The 27,486-nt window shown below is 41.4% G+C and overlaps 1 protein-coding gene across 3 annotated transcripts in view; it reads right to left on the reverse strand.

The window, feature by feature from the left end:
• The window catches only part of CARMIL2 (capping protein regulator and myosin 1 linker 2), a 74,276-nt gene that overhangs the window by 29,848 nt on the left and 16,942 nt on the right, over positions 1-27,486 (reverse strand). For all 3 annotated transcript variants that reach the window (XM_081202386.1, XM_081202388.1, XM_081202387.1), the window contains 21 exons: positions 26,237-26,334; positions 23,644-23,714; positions 22,869-22,942; positions 21,934-22,009; positions 20,824-20,912; positions 19,470-19,564; positions 17,686-17,772; positions 16,599-16,708; positions 15,645-15,722; positions 14,895-14,971; positions 13,452-13,556; positions 12,019-12,088; positions 11,233-11,314; positions 10,532-10,628; positions 9,319-9,376; positions 8,819-8,994; positions 5,924-5,992; positions 4,938-5,031; positions 4,615-4,710; positions 3,210-3,338; positions 2,009-2,122 (listed from right to left, as the gene is read on the reverse strand). In XM_081202386.1, the coding sequence (XP_081058512.1) occupies positions 2,009-2,122; positions 3,210-3,338; positions 4,615-4,710; positions 4,938-5,031; positions 5,924-5,992; positions 8,819-8,994; positions 9,319-9,376; positions 10,532-10,628; positions 11,233-11,314; positions 12,019-12,088; positions 13,452-13,556; positions 14,895-14,971; positions 15,645-15,722; positions 16,599-16,708; positions 17,686-17,772; positions 19,470-19,564; positions 20,824-20,912; positions 21,934-22,009; positions 22,869-22,942; positions 23,644-23,714; positions 26,237-26,334 (1,945 nt within the window). The remainder of the gene's footprint in view (positions 1-2,008; positions 2,123-3,209; positions 3,339-4,614; positions 4,711-4,937; positions 5,032-5,923; positions 5,993-8,818; positions 8,995-9,318; positions 9,377-10,531; positions 10,629-11,232; positions 11,315-12,018; positions 12,089-13,451; positions 13,557-14,894; positions 14,972-15,644; positions 15,723-16,598; positions 16,709-17,685; positions 17,773-19,469; positions 19,565-20,823; positions 20,913-21,933; positions 22,010-22,868; positions 22,943-23,643; positions 23,715-26,236; positions 26,335-27,486) is intronic.

Raw genomic sequence — 27,486 nt, forward strand, 5'->3', positions numbered from 1 at the left:
GTGATGTTCCATGTTAAAGAGCAATTTGGAATCTGCAAAATTAATTTCGTGTCCTGTTTCTTTCATGTGTTGGTAAAGAGAGGAAGTTTTTTCTTCTTTTTTGACGGCATTCTTGTGTTCTGCGATACGTGCATTTATTCGTCTGTTTGTTTGTCCAATGTACGTGGCTGGGCAGACTTTGCAGGGTATTTCATAGACCCCTTGGTTTTCTAACTGGATTTTATCTTTGGGGTTTCTGAGGATATTGGCTATTTTTTGGTTGGTGCAAAAGGCTGTTTTGATATTGTGTTTATGGAGGATTTTGCTAATTTTATCTGTAGTGCCCTTGATATAAGGAAGGAGGGCCATGCCATTGTTTTCTTCTGTGTCTTGGTTTTTGGGGGGTGTTTCTTTTTGGATTAGCTTCGTAACCCTGTTTTGCTGGTATCCGTTGGCGATTAACACATTTGAGAGATTCTGTAACTCAGTTGTCAAGTGGTCTTTGTCAGCCAGGCGTTTGGTTCTGGAGATGAGAGTCTTGGCTACGGAGTTTATTTGTGCAGGGTGGTGGTGTGATTGTGCATGTAAGTAGCGGTTGGTGTGTGTTTTTTTCCGGTAGATAGTGTGTCCTAGGGAGCCATCAGGTTTTTTGTAGATTAGGACGTCAAGGAAGGGAAGTTGGTTGTTGGCTTCTATTTCCATAGTGAATTGTATTTTGGGGTGTAGGCTGTTGAGATGTGTGAGGAAGCTATCTAGTTTTTCCTTCCCGTGTGGCCAAATTACAAAGGTGTCGTCAACATATCTGAGCCAAAGTTTGGGTTTGTGTTCTGACTTGTCTAAAGCATTGGTTTCAAAGTGTTCCATGTACAGATTTGCGATGACCGGTGAGAGGGGTGATCCCATAGGTGCTCCTTCTATCTGTTTGTATCTTTGTCCATTGTGGATGAAGTACGTGTTGGTTAGGCAGTGGTTGGTCAGGTCCAGGATGTATTCGGGGGGATTGTATTTGTTTTGAATGGCTGTCAAGGCTTCATTAATGGGCACTTGTGTGAAGAGAGATACAACATCGAAGCTCACAAGTAGGTCATCGGGATGTAGGTTTTGCTTCTTTATTGTTTCTATGAACTGGAAGGAGTTTGTAACGTGTGAAGCGATAGATTCTGCATAGGGCTGAAGTTGCTTAGCGAGAAATTTAGCGAGATTTTGTAGAGGTGAGCCTATGGAAGACACCAAAACCTGCATTCCTGTACCCGTGAAAATCTACGAAAGCATATATATATATATATATATATATATATATATATATATATATATATATATGCAACATTTTTGGTGCTATTAATAAACAATGGAAATTAGGCATTTACACACATTTGCAAATCAAATCAAATACCTTTATTGGTATCACAGTATAAAATATTTCAAGTCACTAGGGTAGTTAAAAGGACAAGGGTGAAGCTGTTGAAGGTAATAAGGTCACACTGTGATTGTGTGCACTTAGATACTCTGCTTCACCCTGTCTATTCCCCGAAAGGATGGTTCATTGGGAACCCATTCTGGTAAAATTGTGGCTAAAAAAGGAAGCTACTAAGGCAGCGATATCTTTGTCCTGATCTGCGAGGAGAAATCTCATTTGACTTCTCGGATTTATAGGCCAGAGGTCCAACATTTTGATTTTGTCATATTTGCATATCTTCTGATGGCCATAAAAGGTGCAAAGATATGTTCACACTACCTGTTAGCAGACAGAGTTTATATGCTGCTGCAGCAGCAGTTAGCATCTTTTTCACCAGTTCAATTATAGACTTAATTCTGTCACCATATAGATTAAAACACTCTTTTAAAAAACAGAAGCAGAATTTCTCAGGAGGCTGATTTCTGTAGCACACACCAAAAGCTACAGTTGTGTGGTGCAAAACTGCAGACTTGGTCCATCTAAGCTCAATATTGTCTACTCTAACTGGCAGTAGCTCTCCAAAGTATTTTCCATCTCCTACTACTGGATGACTATGGAACTTTACCTACTTACCTGGATTTCACTGCTGCAAGTCTGAGAGACTTCTTCAATGAGACTCTCCAGCTTGTGCTGAAGCTTGCTGTTCTGCTGCACAGGGTTTCCTGCCTCATACAAAATAGGCAAAACCTGCAGGAAGAGAAAGGCTCTCATTAAGAATGGCTATTCAGTCCTTCTTTGCCACAGTAGCTTATCTGAAAGGCCATTGCTGAAGGCAGGTTGCCACCAGTAGGTTGCTGCCAAAGGGGGCTAGAGGAGGTTCTTGGCTACCTTCTATATATTTAATACTTGTAAAAGAATTGTGGTATCGGTTTTATTGCATTTGTGTATTTTATTTATGTTTGTAAACTGTCCAGAGGACATTGATTTTGTCAGTCTAGGCCACATAGAATGAGGCTGAGGGCTGTGTGTGGCCCCCAAACTGCAGGTTGCCTACCTGTGTCCTATGAAAATGATGCATTCTTCCTGAATTTGTAATGAAAATTTAAAAGGCATCTTCAGTCATGTCTGATATTCTGACTTTTGCCAGTGTTGCTTGGTTCGTGACACTACCACAGGAAAGCACATGCAGGTTATAAATTAACTTACAATCATGATCTGAGGCCCTTCTTCATGTGTCCCCTCCATGAGAGGTCCGGAGGGTGACAATACAAGAATGGGCCTTTTCTGCAGTGGCTCCCCATTAGTGGAATGTTCTCCCCAGGGAGGCTCACCTGGTGTGATCATTATATATCTTTAGGTACTCAGCAAAAAACTTCCCTCTATTACCAGGTCTTTGACCTTTAACTATCTGTGGCTTTTTTAGAAGAGGACAGGTGTGTTTTTTAAAAAATGTATCTGCCTTTTTGACTGTAAGTTGCTTTGGGTTGTCCTGGGCAAAATAAAGTGATAACAAATTCAATTAATCATCATCACCACCAATTCTTAGTGGTTCATGACTGAGTTCCAAAACAAGAAAAGTAGCAAAGGGGAGGCTTGCAGACAGGTGTTTATTGTGGGATCAGTACTCCTCATGCAAGTAAGCTGTTTTTGTAGCACGCACATGACATCACTGGCATAAAAATGCCAGCCTGCATCCCTCCCTCCTGGTGATTTGATCTGGATGTGCCCTTTTAAGAGAAAATCTGGTATGTTAAAAAAAGTGTTGTGAACAACCTGTTTGCAGATTAAGCGCCTGCCTGGAAAGCACCCTTAACACACATGAAGGAGAGCTCACACTGATTGAAAGGCTTGCATCCTTGATGGTCTCCTCTGCCCACAGGATGTCTGCTTTAACTTCCACATCTTGAACAGAGCTCAGCATTTCAATGCACTTATGCACAGACTGGGATGCATCCTTCAGTGCCTAGAATAGAGAGCAAGATGTGGGGCACCACTGTACCACCAGCACAAAAGTATAGCACTCCCTAGAATTCCAGTCTCTGTTAGCTGCATTGAGTCAGTGTTGGCTCCAGGTTTTGGGGCCCTTGGTCAGGGTGACCTCAGAGGGTCCCTCCCTGAAAAACCCCAACTTCTCATCGGTTGCTGCTGCCACCCATTCACTGGTCCTGTCCCTCTGGACTCAATTTGTAGCACTCTCCCATAGAGAAAGGGAAAGGCAAGCGGAGGATGCTGCTCCTCCTTATTAGCTTTTGTTGGCCTGTACACTGGGAGAGGGCAGATGAACCAACAGCAATGGCAAGGAAGAGGAACAGAAGGATCAGTGAGTTACGAGATACCCCTTAAGCCTGGAGTTGGCTGTAACTCTCTTAGCACCAATCCCTGCATCTGCAATGTGACAGCACTAATTCTTGTCAGAAAGTTTACCAGGATACAATGCACTTTACTGGGAGCCAGTGTGATGTAGTGGTTAAGAGCAGTGGACTCGGAATCTGGTGAACCGGGTTTGATTCCCCGCTCCTCCACATGCAGCTGCTGGGTGACCTTGGGCTAGTCACACTTCTCTGAAGTCTCTCAGCCTCACTCACCTCACAGAGTGTTTGTTGTGGGGGAGGAAGGGAAAGGAGAATGTTAGCCGCTTTGAGACTCCTTAGGATAGTGATAAAGCGGGATATCAAATCCAAACTCCTCCTCCAATGCACTTTAATGTTCTAAAGTGCAGATGCCAGCATTCTTGCCCCATTTAGATGTTTTCTGCCCTTTGGCCCTCTTCTGCAGCACTTGACTTTTAAAGAGGTTGGCATGCAAGATTCCCTTATTTCAGGTTCCCTTATTTTCTTCCAATTTTAAGTTCAGTTCTCCACAACAGTTTGGAATTTCTTTTTAAAAAACAACCCTCACAATTCTTTATCAGCATTTTAGTGTGCATTTCTCCTAAGTTGCACATTTCTGTATGTAGCTTTGCCAAATATACACATCTTTGCAAGCAATTTCCCCTGCTATAGTTCTAATATTATTTTTATTAAGATATGCATTTTTATGCACACTACCCACATATGCATTTTTGTGCACATTACTTGCATTGCAAAATCTGGAGAAGTGCAAATTTTGTAGGCTAGCTGCATTTCTATTTGTTCATTGTTTCAGGGTGGTGCAAATTCGTTTTCTTATTAAAATGTGATCAGAGCTGACTATGCAAGACGTAAGGCTATGAAGCTAGGCAAAGATCCAAGGGTCCCCACCTGTGCAGATGAGCTGGCTGTACTGTCTGGCTGTAACCGGCATCTCTCCTTGGGCAAGGTCTCTTGAATCTGATTCCTTGCGAGGTAAGACTGTATCTGCAGCATGCAAAAGAGGCATGGCTCACATGACCCTCACTTCTATGGCCTCCCAAAAATCTAGATGCATTTACTCAGCAGCACTGAGTAACATATGATCAGCATACTGGAGCACATACGGCATGCTAACATTCATTCAGCACATACCTATCAGTTGGGTTCTAACTCAAGATTGATCTAGAGTGCTCCCCCATTCAGATCAGTACCCCCATTCCTATGCTTTTTACCTTGTGCACAACTTCCTCCATTTTCTCTGGATGGCTTCGATGAGCCTGGGCCACATCAGTTATGGGCAAGGGCATAGCTTTTAGAGTAAAATTCCTGAGGAACAAGCATTGTTTCATTAGTTGTCCCTAGGCTACTAAGGGCCCCCAAAACAATTCACAACTGTGCATGCACAGTAGTCAGGCTATTTCCCAATTAAAGTGAAACAAGTAGATGCTGCAACAAAACTTTGCAGTGGAGTGCTCCTCTTATGTTCATTTCGATTCAGGTCATAGGTGATCTGAACTTCTTCATAAGATATAATTCAGTTGTTTCCCACTGGAGCCTCCCTTTGAAGTTCCTTTATTTGAGAATGACCACTTCCAGAACATCCCGAGCAGCTGAAATGTTATTTCTCTGGTTTTTAAATATCATCATTTCTGATGTCTGATTTGCATTCATTTATTACAGGCGTCCTCAAACTCGGCCCTCCAGATGTTTTTGGCCTACAACTCCCATGACCCCTAGCTAGCAGGACCAGTGGTCAGGGGTGATGGGAATTGTAGTCTCAAAACATCTGGAGGGCCGAGGTTGAGGAAGCCTGATTTATTATTTTGTGACAAGACTGGCCTGCTTGTCCTATGTAGAATGCAGAAGGGTATGCTAACCAATGGTAGCATATGGGGCTTTTTTCAGCCAGAACTCACCAGAATGCAGTTCTGGCACCACTCAGGTGGGCACTATTGTCATTACAAATTCATGGAGAGTTCAGACACCTCTTTGTCTAGAAAAATAGCACTGGTGGCATATATCATATAGGAAGACGAGTGAGTGAATAAACCCTTGATGTTTTGTCTGACATTATTGGGTCCTAAAATGGCATTGCCAAAGTTATTTATGGGGAAAGAATTGGCACTTGGACTGGGATTCTCTTATTCCAAAGAAGTACAGAATTTGTCTGCAAAGCCTCCAGGATGGCATCAACAGAGCACAGCGATGAGGTACCTACCTTAGCAAGGCACGAGTAACATCAAGGAATCCACACAATGTTGTGTTGTTCCTGTCCCAAATTAACGTCCTAAAAGCAGATGAGAAGGGAAGACGGTTCAGTTGAAGCACACCAAGCTCCAATATATAGACAATAGAAGCATTTCTAAGTAGAACCTTTGCTTTCCTTTTTTATTTAAAGCATGTGTACCCAGCTCTAAATTTCAGAGACATAATAGAAATTAAAACTTATTTTTTTTTTAAGCATCAAAAGTTTATTAAAAAAACCCTTTGTGTTAAGGTATCCAAAAAGTTCTGAACTCAGGAAAGCTGCATTCCATGATCCAAGCAACACATTATGTTAGCAAACCTATGGCCTCAGCCCCATATTTGCCAATGTAACAGGAAATTTAGTGACATGGAAATTAAGAAGGGAAACCCTTTCCATGCTTGCTGACACTCCGTGCAAATTCCTTTCCACAGCTATTTCCCCTACAGCTGGTTCTACTTCAAGTTTAAGGGCCCAACAGGGTAGAACCTTTAAATATGACCCAGAGCGGACGCACTTACAGGGGAGAATTATCACCAGAGGGAGAAGGATCAATCTTCCCTCTTTCTAACTAATTCTCCTGCAAATAGCACCCACCAACACTCACATGAACATTATGAAGAGAAGAGTCAGCCGGGAACCCTGTGTTTCCCTAGTAACATCTAATTTGTCCCTACCAAATATGCAAAATACAACCATGTGCATTTATTTCAGCCTTCCCCAACATTATGCCCTCTGTATGTTTTGGACTACAGCATATATTGGCTGGGGCTGATGGAATCTGTAATCCAAAACATGGAGGGCACCAGTTGGGGGCAGGGGCAGGGTGCAAAAAGTTAGAAACAGAAGCCCCACTCTATGACAACTCCTGCTCAGACCCAGGAGTGTAGATTTTTTAAACAAAAGGAACTATACCTTCACATGACACAAATGGTTATGACTCAGACTTGTTCCCCCTTTAAAAAAAAGAATTAGACACTTTCCTAAAAGGGAAAAGATCTCACGGCTGCAATAGCCAAATGAAGCCTCTGTGTTCAGAAGCAGTATTTCTTCAATTACCAGATGGTGAGGGAAAACACAGGAAATGGCTATCCTGTCTGAGGAGAAAACATAGCTCAGTGGAAGAGCATGTGTTTTGCATGGAGTATGTTACAAGCTGAATCCCTGGAATCCCCATTTAAAGGATTTCAGGTGGCAAGTGATGGGAAAGATTCTTCTTTGCCTGAGATGCTGGATAGCCACTTCCAGTCAGAGAAGCCCAGCCTTCTCCAACCTGGTGTCCTCCAGATGTTTTCAACTTCAACTCCCATCAGCCCCAGTCGGCACAACATGGGGCTGATGGGAGTTGTAGTCCAAATTTTCTGGAGGGCATCAGGCTGGGATAGTGGACAATACTGGGCTAGAATAGAAACAGTAATGTATGACAGGTTCACATGTCCATTTGAGCTTCTAAAGGCACCTGGTTAATCACCATCAGAATAGAATACAGTGGTACCTTGGGTTACAGACGCTTCAGGTTACAGACTCCGCTAACCCAGAAATAGTACCTTGGGTTAAGAACTTTGCTTCAGGATGAGAACAGAAATTGTGTGGCGGCCGCGCGAGGCCCCATTAGCTAAAGTGGTACCTCAGGTTAAGAACAGTTTCAGGTTAAGAACGGACCTCTGGAACGAATTAAGTTCTTAACCCGAGGTACCACTGTATTAAACTACTGGTTTTGTTTGATATTGCAAAACTGCTAGGGACTAAACTTACTAGACTCCCCAGAGCAGCCTGCAAAGGAACAGCTACTAGAAAGGCATGCACATGGAAGGGGCCTTCTTCCAAAGGAAGCCATACATTGATCTCTGTGGGCACCCTGGCTTTGCAGCACAGAACCAAGTTGCACAGGAGACAATAGACTTGACAGAGACATGTTACTTTCCAGTCACGCAGAAGAGCACAGCAAGCCCTTGAGTTCACAAGGTATGTACTGTGACATGTCAGGTGCTTGAAAATACAAGCCTCCCTCAAAATGCATTTTTGCAGTCCCAAGCAGGCAGCATGAGCCCTCTTTAGCCTGCTTTATAGATGGCCAGATTATTTGCCAGCCTATTCAGCCTTCCCAACCTTGGGTCTCCAGATGTTGCTGGAAATATAATCCCTATTCTCCCTGGCCATTGGCCATGCTGACAAATAACATGTGGACAACAGTTGGTCTTCTTGGACTTGCACAGTCTTTCTAAGGTCTCAGAGAGAAGTTTTCCCATCACCTGTTAATTGATCCATTTTAACTGAAGAAACCAAGGATAGCATCTGGGATAGCATGTGCTCTTTCACTGAGCTATGGGTCCTACAATATACAGACTTACAATAACCCCTCTCCAATTAGGGATAAGGAAATGTTTCCATTTCTATTACTCATTTTTCCCAATCTTAAATTCAATTTTTCACATTTCCACATGTTCCCTAATTTAAAAAAAATCTTCATCAAAATCCACCAGCATTTTAAGCATTTATTTCTAATAATATACACATTTTTGGCACACAATTTTGCCGAATATACGCATTTTTTGCAAAGCAATTTCCTCCTAGTAGAATGCATTTTTGTATGTGATTTTCAATAATATATACATTTGGGTCCACACTTTACCCCATTATATCAATTTTTTTACACATTACTTGGCTGAAGAACTGCATTGCAAAATTTAGAAAAGTGTGAATTTCAAAGGATGATTGTATTTTGGTTTGCATCTTGATTCAAAAGTGAAAATTAGGTAAATTCCACTTTAAGTGTGAACTGAATCAAATTTCTCCCCTATCTCCATCTTCAATTCACATATCCACCTACACACACCTATGCAAGTGAAAGAAATTAAGTGAACGCACCTGAGTGTTGTGTTCACTGACAAAGCTTTTGCCAGTATTTTGGCACCCACGTCTCCCATAGCATTACCACTGATATCCAGCATGACAAGACAACTGCTCCTGCTTCTCAAACCATCTAGGATAACACTGGTTCCCAGTTTCAGGCGAGATTCTGCCACTGATAGGGATTCGACAGACTGAAATAAAATCAGGAAAGAATGTAGCAGAGACCCCAAGACGCTAATAACGATGTTGCTTGTTTGCAGAGGGCATGGAACACACACACAAACACACAGTGCCAAGTCTATGACAAAGACCATTCAATGGACAATAGTGACTATGGACAAATAGTCCATCTCTATGTGGTAAGGTTAAAATAAGTAGAAATTAGGCAGACACCAGGAAGCTCCACTGAGTTATGAGAACGTGTACTTACCAGAAATAATTAAGGATTTCAAAGTTTGACCAAAGCATGCTAATACACAGGTATTGAACTTGTCCTTTTAGAACTCCATACTTACACAGTCATCATCTTGAGTTAGCTGAACAATTCGGTGCAAAGCATCAGCTAGGGTCTCCCTAGGAGAAAGAAGCAGAAAGCCTACTAAGTTTCCTGCTCTGGTTCTGATTAATATATAGGTGATTAGTGGGGACCTGTTGTGTCACATTGGTTTACTAGATTCATAAAAAGGTAAAGGGACCCCTGACAGTTAAGTCCAGTCGCAAACGACTCTGGGGTTGTGGTGCTCATCTTGCTTTACTGGCCGAGGGAACCAGCGTTTGTCCGCAGACAGTTTTTTCCGGGTCATGTAGCCAGCATGACTAAGCCGCTTCTGGCAAAACCAGAGCAGCGAGAATACTTTATCGAGAAACTTCAACAGGTGCAAAACATTGCCACAATGTTCTTGACTGGGACTGGAATAATACTTATGTCTAATGCAATCTGCATTGGCTGCCTGTGATCTTCAGTCAGCTCAATTTCAGGTGTTGCTTTTGAACTTTAAACTCCTGAATGGTTTAAGACACTGCACTATCAAGGACTACCTTCTTCCATATGTGCCTCCACATACGCTCTGTTCAATATCTGTGGCATTGATCTAGATGCCATTGATGAATGAAGCTTGATTGGCATCCACTAGGCATAGGGTCTAATCAATGGTGGTGACAATTTTATGGACTATCCTTCCCAAAGAGGTTCATTGAGCCGCTATGCTCTAGACCAGCAGTGAGGAACCTGTGACCCTCCAGATGTTGTTTGATTCAAACTTTGTCAGCCCCACCCAGAATGTCCCATGGCAAGTGATGGGAGTTGTACGCTGAAGGGTTGCAATCCCCCCACATGCTCTAGGCATTTGGTTGGTTTGGCTCTGCTTTCAGAATTTTAACCTGAGTTTTTGTAGTACTGTTGGGTATGGCAACCAATTACGTTGTGTGCAGGTTTTTGGCGTTTTAGTTTTTTTACTATCCCTGCTGTTATTTTTATTAGTCTGTTCTTCTGTATTTTGAAATTCGTGGTACTATCATGTCATTATTGCTTTCAACTTATGAGTTGCTTTGGGTTTTCCTCTAGGTATGGAAATGCAGGCTCAAAACTATTAAAAGCAAGCAAATAAATAAAAAAACATAGCCTAGGTATGTAAAAAAATTCTTTCAACTCTATCTCACATGTATGTATTAATACTAGTATTTAACTTTTTTTAAATTACCGGTACCAACAGAGTGTTAAATGCTTACCTGGACCGAATATTAAAGTTTTTTCCTAGTGCAACATGCTTGATGGATCTGCTTCTACCGATGGCCAGCACCAGTGTCACCATGTCAGAATCAAAGCCTGCAGAAAGAGTAGCTGTGTATGCATGGGTACCTCATGGGTGCAGGTGGGGGTCCTGCAAGGCTGATTGGTCACAGGCAAGCAAGGGCCTCCACCAAAACAGATTATTAAACACTAGATTTGATATAATTCAGACACAGGAAGGTGAGGCAGGCTTGTGAAACCTTATAAGAAACAGCACTTAGATCAGGGGGCTAATCTGTGGCCCTCCAGATGCTGTTGGACTTCCACCAACTCCAGCCAGCATGGCCAAGGGTCAGGAGTGATGGGAGTTGTAGTCCAACATCTGGAGGGCCAAAGGTTACCTACTTTTGCTTTAGATTCCAGTAAACCAGCAAAGACCTTGATTCTAATTGGTGTGCTCTTTTGGTGTGTTTGCTCTTTTGGTGGGATATGCATCAGGCCCCTTTATGGTATGTTAAACGTGGCTGAGAACTTTTAACATACCACAAAGAAAAGACCACCCACAGATCCTAATCTAATACAGAGTATGTATTATTCAGATAAGCCTAGATTGGCAAGGAAGGGGACACACAGAGCTAGAGAGCACACAGTCTCCCTCAGTCTTAAGGACAGAGGCCGTCTAAGGAACTGATAGACTTACCATTGTCGGATAAATTCAACTCCTTGATTGAGCTGGCATCTGAAACAAGATCCTGGATCACCTGGGCACCTGCTGATTTCAGCTTTAATATGAAGACAATTCATACATATTCAAAAATAGTAAGAACATAAAAAAATAAGAACAACTCTGTCAGATCAGAGCTATTTTGATTTCTTGGTTTTGATATGCTGAGGTGTCAATTTTTATTGGCAATATTTATTAAGAACATTAAATAGAGCCCTGCTGAATTAGATCAAATACCTAAATAGTCCAACATCCCATTTCTCATGGTGGTCAACCACATGCATGCCTCTGAGAAGCCCACAAGCAGGGCAACAGGGCAATAGCCCTCTTCCACTGTTGATTCCCAGCAACTGGTATTCATGCCACCTCTGATATAGTCATCAAGTCTAGTAAGCCAAAACGGCTACATTTACTTTTTGTATGACTTGGAAAATACTGGATTTAGCCATTCAGCAGTGGAAACCTAAGCTAGAAAAAGAGAACCTTAAACCACATGAATCTAGTGATTTATTATCCGAGGAAATAGTCCTTTCAGCTGCTAGGTACTGAATTTTGGCTGCTACTGAATTTTTACCTAGTGCATCACCTAAAATGGTATTTTCACCTTGGTTAATATTAAATCTGATTCATAAGAAATGAACCATGTCTCAGATAACTGTAACACAAACTTCATATCATCTGCCCCTTTGCCTACATGTTCTTCAAACCTCTCTAGCAAATTTTATTAGGTACACTTTTGGGGGGAGGGGTGTCCCTTCTTACCTCACAGCTACTGAGGTCCAGGTGGAGACTACTCAATCGGTGGTTATATGCCAAGGCCTGCAGCAAAGCTCTGTAACAAACCAGAAAGGAAACAAGCCACTGGTGGAGGAAGAGGAGTGCGGGGAGAGCGCACTGCCCCTGGCAGCGCGATCCTGGTAGGGTGCCATCGTGGCTGCCCCCCCCGCCTGCGCGGGGTGCCACACCCCCAGGACATGTGCCAGCCCTGCCCCTGCCTGCTCTCCGCCCCCCAGTGCCAGAGTATGAAGCTTCGCCACTGTAGGGAGCAGCTCTAACTGTCAGGTTGTCATGGGGGGAACCTGGTTCTGCATCTTCACCCCCTCCACTATAGATTTGACTCCATCCCAAAATGCTTCATTTAATCCCTAATAGCTCACCACTTTGCTTCTTTGAACCCCAAAAGGGTAAGAATTACTTTGTGTTGGATCAGATCAAAAGTTCAGCTAGTCCAGCACTGTACAACAGCCACCCTGTGCTGTTGCCTTCCAGCAAGCTGGTATTCAGTGATAGGCTGCCTCTAACCATGGAGATTCCAAACAAACCCCATGGATTTGTTTCCTTCTCAATGGATTTGTCAACCCCCCCTTTATGCATTCTGTGGCAAATCCATAAATTAATGTGTGTGTTACGGAATTCATCTTGATTATGCCTCATTCCTTCATGCCCACTCAGCTAAGAAATAGTCAAGTATACCTTTCTGTGCCTGTCCAGCAATTTTTCTTCTTTTGATATTATTATTAGTTACCTTCTCATATTTACTTGCTCATATTGGCTGTATTCAGATGAAACACTAACCCACAGTTTAGTGTTATGAGAATGAGCCTAACCTCCTCCAGAGCTCATGTACTTCTCTCCCCCTCCTCTTCTCTCCTCTTGCAGTGCAGCTGTAAGGAGGAGATTGGAAGTTTTATTTCCAATTACTTCAGAACCCTAAACTGTGGTTAATTTTAACTATGGTTGATTGAAACAAGCCAGCTTCATTAGCGATGGTTGGTGTGAAGTTGGTCCCCCCCCCAAACAAGCCAAAAAAGATTAGCCACAGTTAGTTTGATTTAGATGGCATGACAAGTGATGTGTCATCAAAAATGGAAGTGGAAGCTTCTGAATTCCTTGCAGCTACACCAAAGAATGAGAAGGGAAGAGAGTGTAAGCCTGGAGAATGTCTTGGTGTATTCCCATCACAATAATTTGCTGTTCATCACGGCATTCAAAGGTTATTTTCATCCTTATAGTAGTTCTTCAATATAAATCACTTATTTACAAACGAGGAACCAAAGCTGGAACAACAATGAATTACACAAGACTACAACAACCTATGGCAGATATGGGACTTGAATCCAGATCACATTCAATATTGTCTCTCTCTCTCCCCCTCCCTAATGGGAGCCAGCTAAAAACAACAATTTACCCCTCACCTCAAAGCCTCTGTTGGTAACTTGGTTCCAGCCAATGAAACATGTTGGAGAGCAGAGGCTTTGCTGAAGAAATTGCTGATTCCAACAGGAACATCACTGTTCTTTCTGAAAAGAAGTGCAGTAACTTAAGTTCTATGGGCAGGTATCAGGACGCACAGACCCCTGGAACTGGATCAGAAAATACCTCCTCACAAGAGGAGGATGAAGGGAAGGGCCATAGCTCAGTGGCAGAACAGCTGCTTTGCATGCAGAAGGCCCTGTATTCAATCCTCAGCATTGCCAGGTAGGGCTGAAAAGGTTCCCTGTCTGATAACCTGAAGAAAACAGCATAGACAATACTGAACTAGCTAAACCAATGGTCTGACTCTGTATAAAGCAGCTTCCTATGTTCCTATGATGTCACCATGAATCCCAGGACCAAGGGAGACAAGGAACCCAAAAGGAACACTAACACTCATACCACCTCCACAATATTCCATCCAGGGTAACTGCAGACTTGTGAGACCTGATATGGCCTAACTGGACTCATCCCTTAACTCTGGACCCTCCATGGGGTCCTAAGGAACAGTAAAGGCAGAAAGTCCAAAATGAAGCTTAGTCCTGATGCTACTGTGCTCACTTGGCTGAACAAGGCATCCCATGTCAAAAGAGGAAAAACAGTCTGGGTCATGATCCCATTAGCACCCCAGGAAGGGTGGGACAAGCAGGCTGAGTAATTAAACCCTCTGCTGCTAGCTGGAAGACCTGTTCATAGCAAAGCAGTATTCTGCTCAGCTCTTTTCCCTGGCTCAGGACTAGGTCCTCTGACTGACTGGACAGCTCCCCTGCCTGGCTCAGACAGCTGAAATGAGTCAACTAGCTCCCCTAATCACATAGCATCCCCTTAAAAGTAGGTGATTGTCAGAGGAGACTTGGGTAGACTGTCCCAAGACCTTAGGGGAGACTGAACCCACTCCACCACGAAATCTTCATAGTCAAAAGCTTGATTTGGAAATGTAATCCTCTGCCAAGATCTTGCAACCAAAGTCATAAGAATGTGCACGATTGCCACTCAACACAAGAACAGCACCTAAACTTGAATTCAGGAGCAATGCAGATTCTTTATGTGAAGCAGGAGCCAAGTCAGGTTTAGACATCTGGACTAGGCTATCAGGAAGTACCATAAGTCATTACCCTAGAAATCCACTGAACAAAAGAGCTTCACATGCATATTTTCAGGCTCTTGCCCAAAATCACAATGGTTTATGGATTTTTTTAAAAGCTCAGTTTAAAAGCTCTACCAACTTTTATACCATGTTGTCTTCTTGTACACCAATTTGAGGTTTTATGGTACATAAATCTAGTGAAATAAATAAATAAAATAAAACTGCAGGCTGGCATAATATGCAACTGCTCCCAAGTAGCCTGCTAGAAAGGTGCAGGGAAAGCACACCAAGCTCTTACTTGTGTGTATAAACGTTCTTGGATAAGTTCAGGTGGATTAGGCTTTCACAGTAACCAGCACCCAAGGCATCAAAAAGCTGGGGACAGAGGAGGAAAAGGTCATAGACAACTGCGGAAAACAAAGCAAAAGAAGCTCATGGTCACCTTTGGAATTCTGAGAGTGCCACTGGGTTCCATAAACAGTTTTATATTTTGGATTTAACTGTTGACTCAGGCTATGGTCACATGCTATACCTTTAAAGCACATTTGAAGCACATTCTTCCCCTCAAATAATTATTGGCACTGTGGTTTACCTCTCACATAGTTACAATTCTCAACAACCCTTAACAAACTACAGTGCCTAGAATTCTTTGAACTGGGAAATGTGGTATGAATGTGCTTTAAAAATATATCATGTATGTAGTCTCAGTCATTTTGGCTGAGGGTTTTATATTGCTGTTTTATGAAATTGTAAATTTTGAATGTTGTAAGCTGTCCAGAGTGATAGTATCGATTTTGTTTATTTTTGCAACAGAAGGGCAGGATCTCAATGTTTTAACAAAGAAAATAACTAGCAAACTCCATTTTCAAATAGAAACAGCCACTGCCAGTGAGAGTAGTCAGTACTTGGTTAAGTGGACTAAGGGTCTGACTCATTTTAAAGGAACTTCACTCGTGACAGCACAATAATACAGGGTCCTCATTCCGGGAAAATGACATGGTACAACATGCTTAAGAATAAGAAATAGCAGCAGCTGCCAGGTGCTCACCACATCCAAAGCGCAGGCTGTCCCAGAGAGATCAAGGTGACCTAAAGCATTTGGCTGACCCAGGAAAGAAAACAAGCCCTGAAAGGGGAGAGAGAAAGAAAGAAAGAAAGAGAGAGAGAGAGAGAGAGAGAGAGAGAGAGAGAGAGAGAGAGAGAGAGAGGACTTACTTGTTGAGAAAGAAAATTGCAATGCGGCTGTTGTAAGACAGCAAGGTCCACCGCAAGCATTTCTTTAATGTACTCTAGAGCTGCCTTTGAAAACTATCCAGAAGCTCCAACAGGCCTAAAAGCCGCTGCTAAACTAATATCTGGAGCTTTCTAGATAGAACATGACTCAGTTCCTTATTTAAAAGCATCTATAAGCTGCTTAATATTTCAGAAAAATCTAAATGGTGTATAATCTAACAAACAATATACTGTATCATTAAAACTAAACTCAATAAAACTTCAATGTAAAAAAACAAATGAAAGTGTATAAAAGTGAATAGAACAAAAATATCTTCATTGTTTACCTCTATGCTTCTGAGCTGTTCACCTTTAAAGCCCTGAATCACCAGCAAAAGTGACCCCTTGAGCCACTTAAACTATCCAATGACTTTGCCTGGTGATGACACAACTTAAAGCTTGTGAACTAACACAGAATATTTTAGCAGCGACAGGTCTTGTGGGACAAGACAGCAAGATAAGTTAAGTTTTGGGAAGAGAAGGTGAAAGGCCCAGAAAACTCTTCCTGCAAAGAGACAACTGCTCCAGAACAGCATTGTTGACTCTGTTATTTCATTAGCTTCTGCAGAAATGCAAAAGCAAATGAAACCTTGATGCATTGATTTTTAAAGACTGTAATTCCAAAACAGCAAAATTGGGGCTAAGGAGCAAACTTTGAGTCCCTGTCTGTGTCTGAAACAGAAGGCAAAACACACCTGCTACACAGTTTCCAGGGGCCATGAATACTCACGTCTGCACCTTCAGTGGCCAGGCTCCCTGGGTTCCCAGAAAGGTCCAAGTGGTACAGAGTAGTTCTGTATAGTCTATTGGAGCCTAGAGATTGGCAAAGGGCCAACATTCCTGGCAGGCAAGAGAAATCACAAAGAGGTGTTAAGGATGCAAGTGCCAAGTTACATAGAGGAAGGTGGAGGGCAACTGTTTCATTTGCAAGGTTGGCCTTGCTTAGCTCAGATTCTGACATTGACTGGTGAAATTTGGTATGTACAGAGAACTAAATCTTTACCTGAAGTGAGAAAGCATTCCTTCAGCTAGATAAGCACAGTTGCATGATATGCTCCAATGCAATTTATAGATTTGTTAAATATCAACAACTGGTACATGCAGGTCTTCCATCAAGTGACCCTGTTAAAGGGCTGGCTCTACCATTAGGTAGAGTGAGGTGGCTACCTCACCTCAGTCAACTGATTTTTGATGTCATGAAAGGTCAGCAACTTCTTACTTTAAGTTGGAATTATTGTATTTTCCCTCCTGGTAAGAGGCATTTAAGGGATTTTCTGCCACAAGTAGTCAGTCTTGGCTCCTATACACTTTTACTTGGCTGTACCCATGGGGCATGCTGTTTTTGTTCCCTCTCAGGTAAAAAAGTTCTTGAGCTGGTCCCAGTGCCATTAAAGAACAGAAATTGTATGGTTGGTTTTTTTTAGTTATCAGCTTGTTTAACTATATCAAGGCTTTGGAGGTGTCGTGCTGGATTTTTTAATTTACATTTTGCTTTGGCCAGCCCTGGATCCATGCAGTGAAGAAAACAGGCAATGTATATTTATTTTATTAAAAAAGGAATATGAACCAGTATTTAATAGAACTAATAAAACATTAATATGGAAGAATGAAGGCAAAAAATCTAATCACTGCAATAAATCTCACAGCAAGATAACATTAATAATGACACTACAATAAAGATACTATAAATAGATACCACAGATGAAGATTTAGATTTCAGTTCTCTCTGCTGTGCTAATGCCATCCTAATACAGCATCCTAAAACAGTACCACTACCCCAAACCCTTCAACCATGGACTAACTGTTTCCCCCTGTACCTTTTGGAGTCAAGGAGGTCCTAGCAAAGTTCAAGCTTTGGAAGCCCTTGATGCTTTGCTCTAAGTTCTGGCTCAGAGCAATTATACCTAAAGAGAGAACAGAACCCTTAAGTAGACATAGAATGCAATTGTACTGCCATGTACCAGTACTTCAGTGGTGCTTCTAGGCAGGCAGTTCCTAGTACCACCCAAGAATTCTTCTACCATAGTAAACTACAAGTGGCATTGCAACAATCAACTTTCCACAAAACTTGGGTGGCGGTGGGGGTATTGTAATTTTTCTGTATGCATCCTACTATGCTTCATCTACATAGATGGGCTAGAAAATAACCCATCATTTTTTTTTACATTTTTTTCTGATCAATAATTTAATTTGAACCATGGTATTCGTTCATTTAAGAGTAATTACCTGTGAGATGTCATGATTTGTTTTAAAAAAAGGTTTTGATATACAGATGTTCCAGATGGCTCTTAGACAAAGTTTTTAGATCAGAAGTATTTTAAATTGGGGGGCAGGACAGCACATTGATAAAATGGTGGCAACTAGTAAGGCAGTGGGGAGTTTTAGAAAAATACTCTTTTATTTAAGATTGCTTCCTCAGCTTGGGCCCTCAGGATACTGTCAGCCTACAACTCCTGTTATCCCTTACCGTTGGCCATGCTGGCTGGGGCTGATGGGAGTTTTAGTTATATATAAAAATAGGATAGTAGCATTTTAGTGCTAACTAAAAGAACAATTATAAATAAAGAGGAACAGTGATAATATGATGACCACTTGAAAAGTAATAGTCAAAGTTTGCCAAGTGGGGGAAAAGTCTACCTGCCCAATGTATCAATACACATTTTGCAACCATGCCACTTGGAAATACTGAAAAAGAAGCACAAAAGCAATCTAGACTTGGAGAAATTCTACAAAAGATGGAAGCAGCACTAGGAAAACACAGGACTATATAATGATTGGGTGATGATATCGTGATGCAAATTTTCCCCAAGGTGAATGAATGACACGCAGCAATTACACACTAAATGCTATTTGTTTAACAAATTCACTCCTGTTCCCCAAGTTAATCTTACTGCTTAAGCCAGTGTGGGCCAGAGCTAATCTTGGACCAACATTCAAATCCAACCTCTTCTTCAGTGTAGGGATTTAAAACGAATTTCTCAGCCTTAGCTCCCCATTGGTAAAGGGAGACTGATGGTCACCTACCTCATAGGGCTACTGTAAGGTCAAACACACATAGTAAAGATGGTGAATCACTTAACAAATTAAAAGACCATATTTATAATAGCTGAAGCACTCAAACTAATTGAAGACTTGGAAAGGCCTCTTTTCTATCAGGGCAGAGAATGCAACTTTAGTAATTGAAAGTTCTAAAGGCAGAAACAAATGAGATTCTCTATACCTAGGTAACTGCAGCAGGAGGATGTAGCCAAAAAATAGAGCAACCAAGTAAATAGTTAAGACAGTCAGTGGCGGAGCTTCATGCTCCAGCACCGGGGTGCATTGAGCAGGCAGGGGTGGGGCTGGCGCATGTCCTGGGGGTGGGGTGCACTGTCCGCACGTCCTGGGGGCAGGGCATGCCACCTGTAGGGGCGTGGCGCCTAGTGCAGGCTGGGGGCAGCCGCAATGGCACCTTACTGGAATCGCGCTGCCGGGGGCGGTGCACTCCCCCCGCACTCCTCTTCCTCCGCCAGTGAAGACAGTGAACCAAGTTTATTATTATGGCCAGAACACACAAGTCACTACTATGCAATATTGGCCAAGAGATCAGAAATTGCACTACCTCGGTCCTCAAGCAGGTTTCCAGAAAGATTAAGCATGTTTAAAGTATTGCTTGGATTATTGTGAAGCACCTGGGCCATCCGTTGAGCAAAATCACTGCAAGGGGAAAAGATTTCACACAGTAACAAGCCCACAGATGAAAATAATAGTACCTCACACATTTTGACTTCCCTTTGTGCCAACCAAACATCTGTGGTCACTAAGAACTTGCTCCTCTCCCAAGGGTTGATACCTTGTTCCTGATTTTGTGCTGCACAGTGCAAGATCAGGAACAATTCCTTATTCTCCTCTCAACTCCAGCCAAGGAGCATGATATGGAGAACTCATCACTGGAAACACATTGCATGGAAGCAAGCCCCAGCCTGAAGCAAGTCCCAGCTCTATTTTGGTTCTGTGTTGCTAAGGTCTCCTCCTGACCTTGAGACTGGGGAGGGGAACCATCCCTTTAGATATGTTAAGTGGAGCACAATGGTGAGGATGATCCATGACGCCCATTCCAGTTCCAAGATTAGGGGGCAACCTGGTAGCATCCTAAACTTGCCAGAGGTTGGTGGGACACTCAACATTATGACCAAAATATGAACTTCCGGACCTGCCTACTGACTGGTGCATGGTTTGCAAATTTAGCCCATACTGAAGGTCAAAGTCAATCTGACTGAAAATGTTCTGGTGGGATGCCCATGAGGATCTTTTTACACCCACATGTGTGCAGCACAAACTCCTACTCAAGTCTTCTTGAGTTCTTCTCTTGGAAGAAAAGATCAGAAATAGTTCTGGTTACCAAAGCAGGAGGCATGGAGACAATTAAGTGGCAGAGCTTAGAACTCATGCTCTACTCCTGACACATTCCTATTCATAGCTTTAAGTATTCGTTTTTCCAATCTGTATACTGTTCAAGCTGTATACTGTGCTGCACTTGTATCTTAAACTGGTGTTTATCTGCCACTTTGTGTGTGACTGGCACAATGCTGTCCATCTTCCGCAGGATTTTGCAGTGCCTTCTGGATCTTTTAAATCACAACTGTGTATGACCATGCTGGCTGGAGTTGCAGTCCAAAACATATGGAGGGCACCTGGTTGGTGAAGACTGGTTTACGACATGCATTTAAACTCATTTCATTAATCAACTAAGATTGCATAACATCCCTAATTCTTTTGCTGGATATTTTGCTCAATCCTAAATAACTGGTCTGATCATTGCCACAGCATGCTGATATATTATGAAGCTGTTTGTTGCATGCTGTTAAAAAAAAGTGTACCTGTTGTCATGCAGTGTCCCACTCCCAACAGCAACCACCATTTATTATGAATTCACTATATATTAATAATGAAACCTCAAGACTTTTTCTGCTTACAACTTCAAGCCACAGTTTTCCAACACCAGCTCTTCCAGAGTCACTGATCTGCTGAGAACATGGAGAATCTGATCCAGGATATCCAAATTCTAGGGCAGAATAAAATATACTGTGAAGCCCTGCTAGGGAAGGTTCAGGAAGACATTTTACTTCTGACTTATGAAAGAGGCAGAGGCAGTTATTATCAAAGAACTTGTAAATAATTATTGGGGGGGGGGAGATATAACAGACATTATATTAATTGCTAACCCCTATAACATATTAACAACTAGCAGAAAATTATGGGACAAAAAATGTAAAATTCTCTTTTCTATATTCTGATTTTCTCCCTGCCCTACTCTGAAAACTTACCTTCTCCTACGGAGGTTGTGTTCCAAGTGCCCCTGCTAAATTCAGTGGCTACCAGGATAGGGCCTCCTTGGTAACAGCACTATGTTTATGGAATAGCCTCCCAAGAGAGGCTTGCCTGGCATCATCTTTATGCTCTTTTTGATGGCTGGCACACACCACCTTATTCAGGCAGAGTTTTTAAACAACTAGTGCTTTTAATCTGAGCGTCTCAGTTTTATAGTTTATATTTTGCTGTAAATCTTCAAGAAGCACATTTTTATTCTTTTTATTGTTTTGTATTGTATTTCTAATATTGTATTTTATTAATTTTTGTGAGCTGCCCACACAAATGCCAACCATCGTTGTTGTTGTTGTTGTCATCATCATAAGAATTAAGAAGGATGCTTTTTAAACCAGGTCCATCTAGCCTAGTACTATCTACTCTATCTGGCATCACCACTCCAGGCACTTTTCACATCACATACTACCTGATGCTTTCAATTGGGGGGTGTCAGGGATTGAACCCAGGCCCTTCTGCATGTGAAGCATGTTCTCTGGTGATCCCTCTCCAATTTACATTTATTTGTTTTATATATATCCCGCCTTTCTTCCATCACAGAACTCAAGGTGTTATACATGGAATTTGCATGCAGTCTCCCATCCAGGCAATGACCAGACCCAGACCAGCTTGGCTTCAGCAAGGAGGCTGCATCCTGTGTTCTTATGCTTCTGTCCATCTCAGGGAAGTCTTTGCCAAAAAGCCTAGCACACTGCACTCACCAGTTTGAAGTCCTTGCAGCACAGCCTTGTGAACCACTGATTCAATGACAGGCTAGTCACACTAACAGCCACATCTCTGCAACAGGAAAAAGCAATATTACATAGAAAATGTATTCTGTCGAGTTGTACCATTAATCCATCTAGCTCAGTATTGCAGACATTCAATGGCAGCATCTCTTCAGGGTTTCAGGTAGGGAAATATCCAAGCCCTACCTACAGATGCCAGTAATTGAACCAGGAATGGGACCTTCTGCATACAAAGTAGGTGCTCAACAACTCAGCTATCCATTGGCCCCATCCACCTATCCTAATCCACTATGCACAGAACAAGAGATGTAGCTTATTCAGTTCAACAAAGTAATTAGTTTAGAATTTAAACAGTTAAAATCTAGACTCTAAAAGGCACAATTCACCTGATTTTTTTTAAAGAACAGTTTATTTTTTTAAAAACCCAATAAAGATTATTTTAAAATGGTCTAACACAGCAACTCCCCATTTGATCTAGATTCAAAAGAGGCCTGCCTACTTATGGAGGTCTTCAGCTACATTCTAGACAGACACACTTGGGGCCAATGCAGGGAAGATGAGGGGAATTGAAGGGAATCACACAATTGCTTCATTGAGTATCTTGAAACTCAAATGCACACAGCATTGCTCAGCCAAGCTTTGCACTGACACATAAACATGGCTTGAGCTGGAAGACTGAATTCCTGAATTTCTTAGAATACTGCTGATTTCATGCTATTTTAACACTGTATGGTATGGCTGCATATCAGGTGATATTCAATGAAGTCCTACTCATTGAAATGAATGAATTTAAATTAGTCATGTTTATTACCTACAATGGGTCTAATCTGCATAGGACTAGCTTTCAATACCACGTCATGGATTTCACCCTTCTCACTCCCCACCCAATTTTTTTTATATGGACTCACTGGCTGTGGAGGTGGTTGAAATCCAGCAGGTTGAACTCCCTGCATTCCTGGCTGTGATAAATATTATCCACATCCTTGAAAAATAAAAATAAAAATAAAAATAAAAATAAAATACATTAGCACATTGCAGGGAGGTAAGAGACCATTTGGCAAATTCACATAATGATGAAGATGCTAACAGTACTACCTAGCCATCTCTAAGCAGAAGAGTTCCACTCAAGAGTAATGATGAGCTTAATATCAGTATGCTGAGCCAGACTTGGCATACCTGTGTCTTAAGAACTACAGTAGTACCTTGGTTTACGAACTTAATCGGTTCCAGAAGTCCGTTCTTAAACCAAAGCATTCTTAAACCAAGGCGTGCTTTCTCATAGCAGCAGGGGACTCAATTTACAAATGAAACACACTCAACAGGAAGCAGAACATATTCTGCTTCCAAGGCAAAGTTCACAAACCAAAACACCTACTTCTGAGTTTGCAGCGTTTTTAATCCAAGTTGTTCATAACTAAGCTGTTCTTAAACCAAGGTACCACTGTACTTTACAAAAAAAAAAAAATTGTACACAGGTCATGCAGGATGGAACTGGGAGAATACGGACACAAATGAGTTGCCAAATCACCATCTGGAAAAAGTGCATGCACACATTAAACTCCTTGATGCAGTGGGAGACAAGGAAATGGTGGCATTTTCTGGCCATTACTTTTTTTCTGCCACAGAGTTGTGTCTTATTCTTAAGCATGTTGTTTTGGTATGAATGACTAATTTGTGTCTTACCCACTGGATCTCCTCTTGGAAAGGGAGGCCAATGTAATCACAGAGAGCAGCATATGTCTCTGAAAACCCACCTGTAAATGTGAGAGGATATTAGCAGAACATGTTGCAGAACAGAATTTACAGGCTGATCCAAGTTCTAGATCCAAACTCTCCTTTGCCAGAAACTTAGTAGCTGGTCTTAGGGTAAACCACTATCTCTCAAGCTCAATTAATACACACCTATCTTGCATGGGTGATGAAGAGATTTCAGAGATTATGGTATTTGAAGACTCCAAAAATTATAAGACAGGCCATATAAAAGTGATTACTTTTAAACATTTATATAATGCAGGAAAATCACAAGATATAGATATTCTGAGCCAAGAAGATACTTTGCCCAAATCAAATATTTGGGCCATTAGTAATATCACTCCCATTCCTCACTCCTCAACCCTGCCAACAATCCTTCTGGATACAAAAATAGAAAATACAGCTGTAGATCTATTAAAAAAAACTATTAAGAAAAAACTATAAAAAGGAGTACATTTGAGATAAAGTAAAGCAGTAGTGGAGAAGAGATGTCAGTTGCCACCAGCTTCATTCCTCCAATTTGTAAATATCTCAACAGACCTCATTTGTTACAACAGCAAATGTAGCTACTGAAAAGTTTGTACATGTTTGAACTATGAGTGCTTTGACTGTATATCAATCTTGTATTTCTTACATTTTTATACTGCCCTTTTTTTTTGAAGGAGCTCAGAGCAGGGCACATGGTTTTTCCCCTGTCAAGTTTATCCACACAATAATCCTGTGAGGTTGGTTAGGCAGCATCAGAAAGAATGAATGGCCAAAAGTCTCTCAGTGAGTTTTACAGCTGAGTTGGGATTTAAACCAGGGCTTCCCCAGCCCTAATTCAACCCTCCTAACAACCACACCATGTCACAAAAAGATGTCAATGCTAAAATCCTCTCTTATTTACAACTATTTAAATAGCACAGGAGCCCCGCTGTCCTCCTTGGCATCTGGCCACTTGACAGCTGCACAACCATAGAAACCATCATCTCATATATACAGCTGATGCACAAAGCAGCCTACTTGCCCAGACCTTTAATGGTTTATAATGCTTAATTGGATGCTGCTGCTTAGCTTTATCGGCAATTTCATCTCCCATTTTACTGTCTGGCTGCTTCTGCTTCTAGTGTTTCATTTTTAAGATGTTGTTTAAAATTGGTTCATATTTTATCATTTTGTGAACAGCTATGAAGATAATCAATAATTGTTAAGGCAGGATATAAATATTCTATGGACCAATCCTATGAAAGGTTACTTGGAAATAACTATTGTGTTCGGTGAAGCTTACTCCCAGGTAAACCAATAGAGGATGGCAGTCTTAATCAAGGGAAAGATTGACCATATGTGCACATAGGGAGATGGCTGCATAAGCATCTGCAGTCCAGGGCAAGTTCTACATAAAATGATTCCTAGAAAGGGTGCCAGAGTGGCAGCTACTAGCAACTCTGTGCTTCTGAAGCCAAGGTCAAACACACACACACACACACACACACACACACACACACACACCCTGCAGCCCTATTTTCCAATCTGTGCTTATGCTAAATTCATATGAATTCAGAATTGTCAGATTTTTTAAAGGCTAGAGCACTCTAAGGGAAGTAAGCTTTAGTTTTACCACCAGTTTAATAATATGTTTAAACTTTTAGTTTAGTTTAAACTTTTAGTTTAAATTGTATGTTTAGGGAAGCTTTTAATATTTGATGAATTATTGTATTTTAATGTTTTGTTGGAAGCCACCCAAAGTGGCTGGGGAAACCCAGCCAGAAGGGCGGGGTATAAAATAAAAATAAAAATAAAAATAAATAAATAAATAAATAAATAAATAAATAAATAATTTATATAATAATAAACAACTAGCCTTGTATTTAAGCACTCACCTAGTTGCCACACACAACAAGAAACTGCATGCAGGTGGATAAACAAGTTCTGTGCTTCCTCTGCGCCCAATATAGGAAACAGTGGGCTGTCTGAGGATGGAGCCATACGCCCCTTCCCTACGACCCCCAGTAGCTCACTTGTTTAAAAAGGCTAAAAACTTTTGTAAGCATATTTTAAAAGCTAGTTTAGACTAGGTATAGGGGAGAAATTTGATTCACTTTGCAGAGAGGAGCCTACCTAACTCAGACTTTCAGAAACATTAGAGAAACATAGCCATCCTTCAAAATTTGCATTCTCCAAATTTTGCAGTACACTTATCCAGCCAGGGAATGGGTAACAAAATACATATACTAGGACAAAATGTGCATATAATTGAATATGTTAATGAAGATAACATTAAATTCATTATATCAGGAGAAACTACATAAACAAATGTGTATATTAGTAGAAATTCACACAAATGCTGGTGAATTTTCATGAGGATTATTTTTTAAAACAATAATTGCAAACAGCTGTGAAAATGTGGAGAAAAATGAGAAACCAGAATTGATATATTTCCTTATCCCTAGTTTACAATTCTTACATTCTTCACAACTATAGCTTGGCTCAACAATTACTTCCAACATATTTTCCTCCAATAATTTTCATATATAAAGATTACCACATGGGCCTTGATTTTCCTTTAGTAATTCTTCCAAGGAATCTGTTATCGCTTTTATTCTGTCGACCAAGATGGGGGAGGCATTTTGGAGTAGGTTTCTTCAAAACAAAGGGAAAAACCAATTACATTTTTTTCACTGAAGGCTTAGAGGACGCACCGGTCAGGAAGTTGGACAAAAACATTATTATCAGGACAGACACAGGAAGCTCCTGATTCCACCTAATTAAGTCCACAGCCGTCTAGTGCCTAAATCATATAACAACACTGTCCACTCACGTACCCCTACCTTTCTTTTGTTTAAAAGAAACAAATAAATTGGTACTGTTGAAACATCTGGTGCTTAAGGTAATCAGTTACGCATCTCTAAACCAAAAATGCTTCTGGAAACTTCAACCAGAACATGTGCTGATCTGTAACACCCTGTCATTCTTACAATATTGCCCTGGCACAGTCTCAGTAAATCAGTTTCCAAATACTACTTGTAAATGTGACCATTGTACCTTCTCAGAAATAAGAAGGTATTGTAGGCTTCTATTTGGTTTCAACAACATATCATCTGTGCTCTATTCCTGCCCACCGCTTATACATTAACTGGAGTCTGCCATGGCTTTGTAAGATGAAGATGGTAAAGCACAAGCTTTGTCTGCAACCAGTCCCAGGTTCAACTCCTGGTATTTGCAGCCAGGGCCAAGAAAGACTCAAAGCTTATTATCTGGAGAGCCACTGCCTCTCAGTGGAGATGATACTAAGCTAGATAGATCAATGTTGTGTAGTTATCCACAACCAAGTACTTTATTGTCCTCTCATTAGAACTGTTATCGGCTTGAGTCTTTACAAAATATGAAGCCCAAGAAGTGTTGGCTGCCCACTGCATTATCACTTCTTGCATTATCTGGGTATGAAACATGAGCTAAAAATGTGCTTTATCATAAAGCTATGGTCCCTTTCCCTAATGGGCTGTGTCAGTGAGCTTCCACTATACCTTTCAAGCGTAACAGATGCTTCAGACAAGATGCTTTTGGGAAACAGATGCTAGTATAGGATAGTGGATATAAGACTGAACTGTTAGCCAATAAATCTCTTGTTCAAATCACGTAATGAGTCTATAGGAAAGCCTTAGGGCATATCACTATCTCTTACATTCTCTACTGTTTCACCCCACATCTTCATACCTGCAATGTGAAGCATAATAGCACTGCCCTGATTTAAAGGGTTGTTGTGAGGCAAGGATAACCAATGTGACACCCTCC

Source organism: Podarcis bocagei, assembly GCF_964188305.1.
Source record: "Podarcis bocagei genome assembly, chromosome: 7".
Classification (NCBI taxonomy): Eukaryota; Metazoa; Chordata; class Lepidosauria; order Squamata; family Lacertidae; genus Podarcis; species Podarcis bocagei.